The 9945-nt window shown below is 51.6% G+C and overlaps 1 protein-coding gene across 1 annotated transcript in view; it reads left to right on the top strand.

The window, feature by feature from the left end:
• Nucleotides 1–780: 780 nt before the first annotated feature.
• FSTL1 (follistatin like 1) overlaps nt 781–9945 on the top strand; it is a 54028-nt gene continuing 44863 nt past the window's right edge. Inside the window, exons 1-2 of the mRNA XM_037389304.1 lie at nt 781–909; nt 982–1041. Of these exons, the coding sequence (XP_037245201.1) occupies nt 907–909; nt 982–1041 (63 nt within the window). The 5' untranslated portion in view covers nt 781–906. The remainder of the gene's footprint in view (nt 910–981; nt 1042–9945) is intronic.

The following is a 9945-nucleotide window of genomic DNA, read 5'->3' as shown; positions in this document are numbered from 1 at the left end:
TTTGGTTACAACCAACCTCAAAGCTTGAGCACAAGCCCTTGACAAGTGGTGCCATGGCGTTGCTTGCTGTACCAAAGATTTCTGTACGTGCCCAGAGCAATCAGCCCCTCTTGCGCTGTCAGGTCCTGCCTTCCAGCTGGCGGAGGCTTCCGAAATTCGGAGATGAAGAGATTTTTATACACAAATGAGCACCACCAGGCATGTTGGGCAGGATTTTCTCCCTCTGTGCCTGGCACGACACCCCAGTGGGGTGCTGGGCTCAGCCAGTGCCATCCAGGCCCTAACACCTGTGGCCTTCAGCCCTCCTTTCCAAACCTCCCTCCACCCGTCAGCAACGGCACCTGCAGCCGCGGGCGGGACCTCAGCGCGGCCTCAGGGCTGGCGCAGGGGCACGGTTTGTACGGCTCCTCCCGCACGGAGAAGCCACCCCGTGCCTCAGTTTCCCCCGTTTTGCGACAGCGCGGGGGGCGGCTGCGACCCCCCTGAGGGGCGCGCTGTGGCTGCGCCTGGCCAGGCTGTCCCCGCCGCTCAGGGCCCCCCCACGGGCAGCGAAGCTGCGAGGCCGGGCGCTGCGGGCCGGCACCCCCCTCCCCAGCCCCACGCTGGGCCGGGGTCCCGAGCCCCTCGGCAGCCCCCCCGCCGCCCCTCGGCCTCCGGAGCCGGGGCGCTGCCCCGCGGGGCGCTGAGGGGCCCGGCAGCGGGAGCGGCCGCGGGGCGGGGGCCGCCCCCTCACGGCGGGCCGGGGCGGAGCCGGCCCCGAGGCGGGGGTCGGGCCGGGGGTGGAGCCGCGGGCTGGCGGGCCGGGGTGCGGGGGAGCCCTCCCCTTCCCTTCCCGAGCGAGCCGGAGCCGGGGAAGGAGCCTCCTCCTCACCTCCTGCCCCGCCGGTGCCGCCAGCCGCCCGCAGCATGGTGAGCAGCGGGGCCGCCCGGCGGGAAGTTTGGCGGCGCCGGCCCCGCGCTCACCGCCCCCCTCTCTTGCAGATCTGGAAAACTCTGCCGCTGCTCTGCGCCCTCATGGCCGTCGCCCGCCTGCGAGCTGAGGTAAGCGCGGGGCCCCTCGCGGCGGGCCGGGGAGGGGGGCGGCGAGGGGGGGACCCGGGGGGTTGGGGGGGTCTCCGGGGTTTTTTCGCCGCGGGGCGGGGGGGGGGGGGGCTGCTGGGGCCGCGGAAGGTGGCACCGGGGCGAGGAGGGAAGTTGCGGGGCCGCCGGGCCCCCCCGGGGGTGAGGGGGCTGCGGCCGGGCCGGGACCCCCAGCCTGCCGCAGGCGGGGCCCCCCGGGAGCCCCCTTCCCTCCCTCCCATCTTTCCTCCTCGCCCCCTTTTCTTTCCTTCTTTTCTTTTATTGCAATGACATTGAAAACCACCAAAAGCCCCCAACTCGCAACCCCCCAGCTCTGTTGACAGAAAACAAACGGTGCCTGAATTCCCGGGTTGTGGCGGCCTCCGTAAAAGTGAGGTCAGAAACAAAATATTTGATAATTACGGCAGGGGAAATGTGGAAGTGATTTGAGGAAAATGAACTCAAGCTGGGCTGGGGAGGGAGGCCGAGCCGCTTTTGGAGGGAAGCGGGTCCCGCTCGGGGGGCGGCTCGTCCTCCCCGCCTGCGCTTTTTCTCCCCACATATTTCTCCCAGATGGAGAGACCCACCCTAGAGCATCACAGTTTGGGTCTGCACAAAAAAAAAAAAGAAAAAAGAAAAAAAAAAAAGCATAAACACACCAGACTTCCTACACATGTTCCCTCTTTCTGCCTCCCACCCGTGGACGGTGCTGCCCGGGTTATGGCACGAGGGGATGAGGTGAAGCCCAGCACTGGGGCTCCGGCCCCCTCAGCAAAGCTCTTCGGCGAGGGACGAGCGGTGCGAACGCTGGGGCACGTGAGGAGCAGAGGAGAGACAGGGCAGTTGCAAGCAGACGCTGTCAACCTATAGCTCTGGTCGCGGCTCTTGTGAAAACCCAGGGGAGCAGGACTGAGCTGTAGCACGGGCTAACATTTCACATCTGCCCGTACATGATAATATTGTAATACACTTTCTTCCCGAGGCGTGACATACTCATGTAGTCAGCATTTCCACGCATCCTCTCCAGCACTGTCCTGAAAAAGCCGGATTGGTTTTATTCACTTTCTTAGGAACCCTAAATAAACCTTAACTGGTTCCGGTCAATCTACAGCAAAACCTCTGTGGGAAGGAAGTGCACAGCAGCGCATCCAGAAGATGAATGATAGTAACAGCTAAATAGCGGTGGCATTGGTCTGAGAAAAGCCTCTTGGAGTCAGTAGACCAGAGAAATATAGCCAAGATGTGTTTAGTCCTTGATTTCCGATTTCACTGGCGCTGCTAGCGTTATGGTAATGGTCACAGTGCTGAATCCTGCTTTTTGCCTAATGTACCCTCATCAGAGTACCTGGATGGCTTCCCAAGTCTAAGTACTGTCGTGTCTCTGTGCCTCATCTGCAAACTGAAAGAAAAATGTGCAGCTATGATGTTCAAAAATTGCTTTTAAAGACCGGTTCATGCTTGAATGGATAAATGAATGATTTGACTCTTTTCAGGTATAATGGTCCAGGTGTCAAACCAGTGAATGTTTTGGTTCAGTTCCACTCTTAAGTTCAGCAAAACTTGAGAGTGATGACTGAGGTTTCAGTCTGGTTTCAGGGAAAATTGACACCTCGGACAACTCTTGTTTTGGGGTTCAGTTTGATTCCTTATTGCTGGTAGCTGCCGAGTGGTGAACATCAGTTTGTCACAGGTCGTGTCCCACCCTCTGGGGTATCTAGACCTCCTTGTTTTCTGGGGAGTGGACTGTGCCTGAAGGCAAGCTGCTTGCAATTCGGAGACGGCTTTGATGTTGTTTCCTTCTAAATGTTTCTTATTACCACTCTGCGGCATCACTGCCATTTAGTAAGATCAGCATGGCATTTTCCCGTGCGCTTTCCCCTCTTCCAGATTTTGGAAGTGATAACCTCTCTTATTTCTTCTGTTTCTGCTGCAGTTTGCACTCTGTGCCTTTCAGTATGTTCAGAATATTAACACTGAACCTTAAGCTTCTAATCCTTTTGTCGGCAAAACTGTATCTGAACTGTGCTAGGTTTTTTGTACAACACTCGTTTCTACGACATTGTTAGGTGCATAATTAGAGTCTTTAAAGAAAGAAAGAAATTGCTTCAGTAAATGTTCCTGGCATGACTTTGTGCAGACTGGAAAATCTGAGACGTGCCAAAACTTGGGAGCTTTTCTTGGCCCGGTTCAGTAATAGTCACAAGAGCAATAGACGGTGAACTGTACTCCTCGGATGGAAGCCAGCCACCAGCTTCAGACAGCCCTTTTTATCTCTTTCTTCCTGGGTCAGACTCTCAGCGAGACGGCCGTTCACTTGTATTACCAGGGATGCAACAGAGCTGAAGTTGCTTGTGTTCTCAGCTGGGGCTTTCCAAAGCAGATGGAGTGATTTTTGGGAAGCATCCATCATGATAGAGGAGAAGGGAGAGGCTCAAAATGTCTGATGAATGTATTAAAAGTTAATCAGTTGTTCACATCCTGCTGGAGTAAGTCACCTAGTTAACACTGGAGAGGAGTCCAGTCGCTGTTTGACTGTGTCTGTGAGGTCTGAGGGGTGGCGTGTGGGAGCACTTCCACTGCTGGTACTGCTGTAATCACCATTACATGTCCCACCAGGATGCTAACTTCAAAATAAGAGTAAAGGTTTTTCTTTTTTCATTTTGGGTTTAAACCTGATTCAGAATCATTAGGAAAGTTGTTTTCACTGGAAATTTTAGATGTGAGCAAAGAGGCTTATACCAGCATGAATGTATTGGTGTGGGCTGTGGACAGAAGCCCTTTCCTGAATCCAGACTTGCCAAGAGGCGTGGTTGCTGCCCTGGCCCACCCTCTGCGCCTTGCCAGTTTTCTGGCTGTTCAGGTTAATCTCTGGGACCTGTAGCTGTTCTCCTGAACTATCCTTAACCCATTTCTGGCCAAATGACCCAGCCTTTGGAAAGAGCTATGTAAACAGTTTAATCTGACTTTGTCTCGTTTTGGCTAGAAAGGGCTAGAGGAGGAGGACTAGAGGCTCTCCTCTTGCAAAGAAATCTACTGACGGATCTGAGGGGGCTATAACCCCCAGGGCAACACAGCGATGACAAGCAACTGGAGGCAGATTTATAACCTTTTCTAATAGCACAGCATCTGCTGTAACCCTGGGATTAATTTTTTTCACCCCACCTCCTTTTCCCTCAGTTTAGTGTTTCTGTGTGAAAAGCCGAAAAGAATGTTACGGGGAAGAGAAAAGACAAAGGTTTTGGCTAAGGTCTTGTTTGCTTAACTCACCTGAGCGCTTCCTCGCAATCCGATTTGACTGCGTTTGCATGTAGGGAGGGCAACACTTGACGCTACCAAGACCTGTGTCTTTTTTTGCCAGCGGAGTGCTTTTGCGACCCGGGGGAGCTGGAGCTGGGAGTTCAGCTGGGCTTCCTAAAGCCTGGTGTACTTCCTCCCATCGGGCTGTTCACAGTCTGGCCAGCATCATCAGCTTGCTTTGCTTAAACTTTTCCCACATTTTTGCAATGGTGAAAACTAAAGACTGCTGTCTTATTAAATGAAACTGAGTAAGTTAAAGTTGAAATCCTGATGTAATTGCATGGCTGTATTTGGCCCTGAAGCCATCATTTGAAGAAGGCTCCATTTGCCTTTGAAATTTAGTGATAAAGACTTTGTGGATAGTTCAGTCCTTCCCTCGCTGATATTTTGTCCATGGCAGTTCAAGGGAAGATGCTGTGGTGCCAATCATGTGGGTAACTCAGGCTGGTTTTAATATGCACTGGCTTTGTGCAATAAAACCCAGCGGTTGTGTGTAACCCACTAACGTAATAAAACTGGCTTCCCAGTTCTAGCAGGCACATCTTCAGTGGAAGGAAAAATTGCATCCATTTTTCTCCTTGAGCTGGTTTTGGAGTGATAGGCATCTTCCTCCTTGAAATCCTGCCCTTGAGTGCTAGACCAGGCATTGCTGGAGTCGCATCTCAAGGTGATAAGCGTGTTTTAAATGGGGAGGCAGTGAAAAAGTGATGCTACCCTGGGCGCACAGCCTATTTTTTAAGGTGCATGCTGTGCTGTCGAGCAGCTGCTGTGCTGCAGATTGTCCCAGGGATCAGAGTCTGAGAGTCCAACCGAGCGGTTCTGTTTGAGGCACCTCGTGTTGTGCCGAAGCTGCTCGCCAAATGCCCCATGTATGAGTGTTTAAACAACCTCCCCAGCTGCTTTGAAGGGACTGTAACCTCCAAGCAGCAGCACGCATGGCACAAGCTCGGAAGCAGCAGCAGTGTCGTGTAGCACATACATGTGCTACACCCTGATGCTGCTTCTCAGATGGAGCTGCTGTCAGATCCGAGCTGCTTTGTGCAAACGCGCTGTAGCTGTGTGAATGGCTTTATCTGCCAGAGTGCAAATTGCTTGCTGGTAATTAACAGGGGGCTGCTGCTGGGGACTGCCTGGGAGGCAGCTCTGCTCCCAGCGCAGGGGAAGGGACTGCCTGAGTCTCCTGTTGGATTTTCCAGCTGCTGTTATTGGTACAGCTGCTTACCCATCAGGAGGCACCGGGGCATCTTTGATCTTTCTTGTGTGGTGTTACATGAGCTGGGGAATGTTTCTCTTTGTACAGAAGAGTTTGTCACAAATCTCAGCCAGATGTGTCTTTCTGGGTTTATGAGGCTCCCATTACCCAGGCTGTTTCTGCCACATATCCTGTGAGCTAGATGAGATTGGTTCCCAGAAATACTTTATTTAGCTGGGTTGCATCTGTCTTTGCAGGGGTGCTGGCTTCTGCTGTACTAAGTTATCTAAGATAATCTGTGAGTAACCAGCACTGCTTCAGAGAGATTTATCCTTCATAGCATTGTCTCCAAGTTCAGCAAAAGAAAAGAGCAGACTGCTGCTAGGCTGTGAAGCATGCTTCCTTCCAGAGCTGCGTCTGGGTGGCAGGCATGGGATTATACGCGTCTCGCCTTTCCCAGAGGTTGTAGGTTTTGCCACAGCTAGTGTACAAAGTTAGATGAGAGCTAGTTAGAGCAGAGACTTCCTTGCCTTTGACTGTGGGGCTCTGATTTGAATTCCTAGGCATTGCAGCAGTAAATAAACAAATGGCAGATAAGCAGGCCTGGAGGCTTTGGTGGCGTTCTGTAACTGTAGCACTAGTAATGACTGCGTGGCATTTTCATGCATGCTTTCAAGTGTGCTCCAAGTGTGACCATGTTCTTCCTCTGCTGTATGAACCAGCTACCCAGAAGTGAAGTTCATGTAAGTTCCTGTGAGATCTTACTACCTGCTCTATGCCTAGTCTCTCTCACTTACTACACTGTGTACCTCTCGGTTTTGACGTTGGACCTGTGGCTGCTTGGGGCAGCAGATTAGATGTAGGCTGCCTGTGGGAGGTGATGAAGAAGAGCAAGCTCACGCTCCAGTTTGCATATGTGGAATTTCTTGAGACGTCCACACCTAGTTTGGAGTGCCTCAAGGGGTTCATAACCTGGAAACAGTTTGAAGGCTCCTCTTGGACCAATTTGGAAAGAACAAGGAGCTTGGGGTGGATGATTGGGGAGGGATTTGGTATCTCATTAGCTCAGCTGTAGGTGGATCCCACATTTCCACTGTTTGACAGCTAAGCAAATATTTTGGCAGAAGAAACTAAACACTGCTTGAAGACTGGAATCTGGTTTTTGTCTCACTGGGCGGAGGGTGCCAGTTCTCCTGTGCTTCTGAGGAAAATACCCAACGCACCAGGAAAACAGGAGGCTGAGAGGAAAGACTTGTTGGAACCCATCCCATTCACCTCTGTGTGGGCATTGCAGGATGGCTCTTTATATGGCGTTTCCCTTGGCTGTACCCTGTCAACTGCTGTTCCAGAGAGGAACATCTAACTACTTTCTCTAAATACTGTAACGCTAGGTAATGGACCCCATAGTAATCAGCTTTTCTTGTTCGTTCTTTATCCTTCTCTCATTTCATTCTGCAGCTCTGTTACAAAGGAGTAAAGCTGTAAGCTTTAGAATTTGAGTTTTGGTTTTTTTCTCTTGATTGTATCTCTAGAGGGTTTTGCAATGCAAAGAGCAACAAACCAGCTTGAAGGAACAATGGAGTGAAACAGATAAAAACACCAAGGCAAAGCAGCTGGCTTTCATTGGTAGGAGGAGACGGTTTGCACCCCTTATGCTCCAAGCATGGAAGGACCAGTTGGACTGCTATTTGTCACCCACTGCTGGTTGTCCCTAGCCAGTACGTGTTCTTCCTGATCCCATCCCAGCTCCTCGCTCAGAGTCCTGAGATGGGATCCAGGGGGCTTTGGGAATACGGATGCTGGTGGAGCTTTCTATGCTTACCTTTTTCCCCCACAGTGAAAGTTTTCAAGAAATAGTCATAGCTTCAAAGATAATCTATAGCCAGAAACAACTTCTTTGTTTCTTTATCTGTGAGGAGAGCTAGGGAGGTAGTGGAATTACTTGCTGCAGCAGTACCTGTGGCAGGAGTAATACTCAAGCCTGAAACAGTCTTCTGAAGTCTTCCAGGTTGGGAGAGGGGAGAAGAGGATGTTAAAATCTTGAGTAAGAGGGAAGCAAACGTGGGGTGACAGGGGTGGGCTGGCAAATGTACCTGCTTCTGATGGAGAGATTTATTGGTGAACCCTGTCCTAACGCAGGAGCCCGTGGGTTGGGTGCGCCTCCTGCCATCAGAAACACTGCCCCGGGCCACTCTTTCCTCGTCACCCGGCTGCCACGGCAAAGCACTTCAGGGCCTGCATGTCAGAGGGGCAGAACAAGGAGTTTCTGTCCGTCCACCCGGACGGAGGAAGAGGGAGCGTTTGGCAGGCGCTGGCCAGTTGCCAGGTTGGCCTCCAGCACTGTGCTGTCCAGGGATGGTTCTGACAGCAGTGTCTGTTGCCGTTTTCCCGACAATGAATCAATTTGGAAGATGATGCCTGGATGGGGGGGGGCTCTGTGCTGGAGCAGCCCCTGCCATTTAAGTGCTGGTAATTGTAGCCTGAAGCCAAGAGCTTTCCTTCTACATGACGTAACTCTTTGCATATGTACTCCTTGCTGCTCTGGGACTTTCTTTCCCCTCCTGTGTTTTGGCCACTTTTTTGTGTTTATGTTTGAGGAAGCTTAAGTATGAGGGATTGGAATTGTTGTCTCGTTTCCTATATGTAAGAGGAAGCTATTTCCTCAGGGAATTTTTGCTATGTCTGGATCGTTTTGTTGTCTGGGTGAGCAAAATTCCTCAGGGATAACCAAAAAGGTTGTGACCCAGCTCTGGTCTGCAGCTTGCATATTCAAACCCAGAGCTCTGGAAGATTAAGGTGGCAGGGGACCAAGCGTTCACGTTACAGGCGTCGCCTTCAGCTTGGCAGAAAAGCTGCGGTATTCCTGTCTGAGGACAGCGGGTTTGCTCTGTGTGATGCAAGCTCTGGGGTATTCCGGCCCCAAGATGATGAATGCCGCATGAGTACTATCAGCATAATCTTCTTCAGGCAGCGCTCCCCTTCTCCTTGCCCTGCAGATGGGCGGTGGAGAAGTCAGGTTGCAACAGAGGCTCCATTTCTCATGGACCTGCATTTCTCACGTCCCTAGGACTGGGGCCTGGACCCACCGGTAGTGGATGACATGTAAAGGTAAGGAGGAGTAGGGTAAAGAGGGAGTACTTTTTTATTTTTTATTTTAACTGCCTGATTTGTACCCAGTCTGCAGTTGAAGAGCGAGCCTCAGTGCCTGAGCTTGCTCAAGCACCAGCAAGCGGCACGCTGCCCTTCGCATGAGCAGGGCTGGCAGGTGGCCCACGCTGTCCCTGGCAAGGAGCGTTCCCATGCTTGACCTGCTGCAGGGCTGGGGTGGCACACAGCGGTGGTTGCTCTCAGTGCCTGCTTGGTCACAGTCAGATGGGGTGGTGTGGCCAGCCCTGCCTAGCTGAAAGGAGCACTTCCAGGAGGGCAAGAGGCATGCCCTCGGGCCTTTATTCACCGGAGACGTGTGTGCAGGAAGACTGTGCGCACTTGCAGCATGATTCCCTGCGGCCTGTGTGTTTTGCCAAGCTTTTCAGAGGGGCTAGTGACAAACGTGATAATGCTTTTTGAGATCATTCAAAGCAGGATGCTTTGGAAAAATTGATTATTTTTTCTACAAGGTATCATTGTGTGCCCTGGGCTTAGTAGTTGCTTGTACAAACCATAGCCATTAGCGTCTTGTCAGATCCAGTTTTACGCATCCCCAATAAGCGATGTCCCCTTCCTGTTCTGTGAAAAATGATACCATGCTCTGGAGTATCTCAAAGTCAGTAAGTTTATTTTCATGGTCCTGTTCTGTGAGCAAGTAGACCATTAATCTTTTTATTCTGTCCCAACAGTCCTAATTATGCCTCTGCGTTCAATGATAATCAGCGCCTCCCCCGTGCAGTTATCTCCACCTTGTATGTGTAGCTGGTTTATGGGGTCCCTCAGCTCTCTGCTTAGCCTACCTCTTTTAACCTCCCTGTGGCTCCCTTCCTCCTGTCAAGGCAGAACATTTTTCCCTGGCTGCTTAAAGAAACAGAGCTTTATGTGATCTTATTCTCTGTTGGTACCTTTGAACCTCCTCAAATAATCTTTAAACCCAACAGCCAGTTTCAGCCATGTTTAGCGAAGTATATTAATTTTCTACGAGATACTGCATTCTTCTAAGTTTTGTAAAAATAGACACAGGTACTGTACCAGCACCAGTTAGTGCCCTACCTGTGGGAAAAGGTCCAGCTTGACATCAGCTCTTACTACAGGCCAGAGAAGCGTTTGATGAGTATTCCCCTTTATCGGAGTTTGTACCTTCACAGCCACCAGACGCAACCAGCCTGGAGACAGGAATTTGTGGGAAGCAGCTTGCAGAACAGCTTGTTGCTGCTCAGCTTTGGTTTGTCCTCCCCTCTGTGGCACTC

The sequence above is a fragment of the Falco rusticolus genome, chromosome 5 (genome assembly GCF_015220075.1).
Source record: "Falco rusticolus isolate bFalRus1 chromosome 5, bFalRus1.pri, whole genome shotgun sequence".
In the NCBI taxonomy this organism is placed as follows: Eukaryota; Metazoa; Chordata; class Aves; order Falconiformes; family Falconidae; genus Falco; species Falco rusticolus.
The sequence above is the reverse complement of the archived record's forward strand: the minus strand, read 5'-3'. Positions and strand labels throughout refer to the sequence as shown.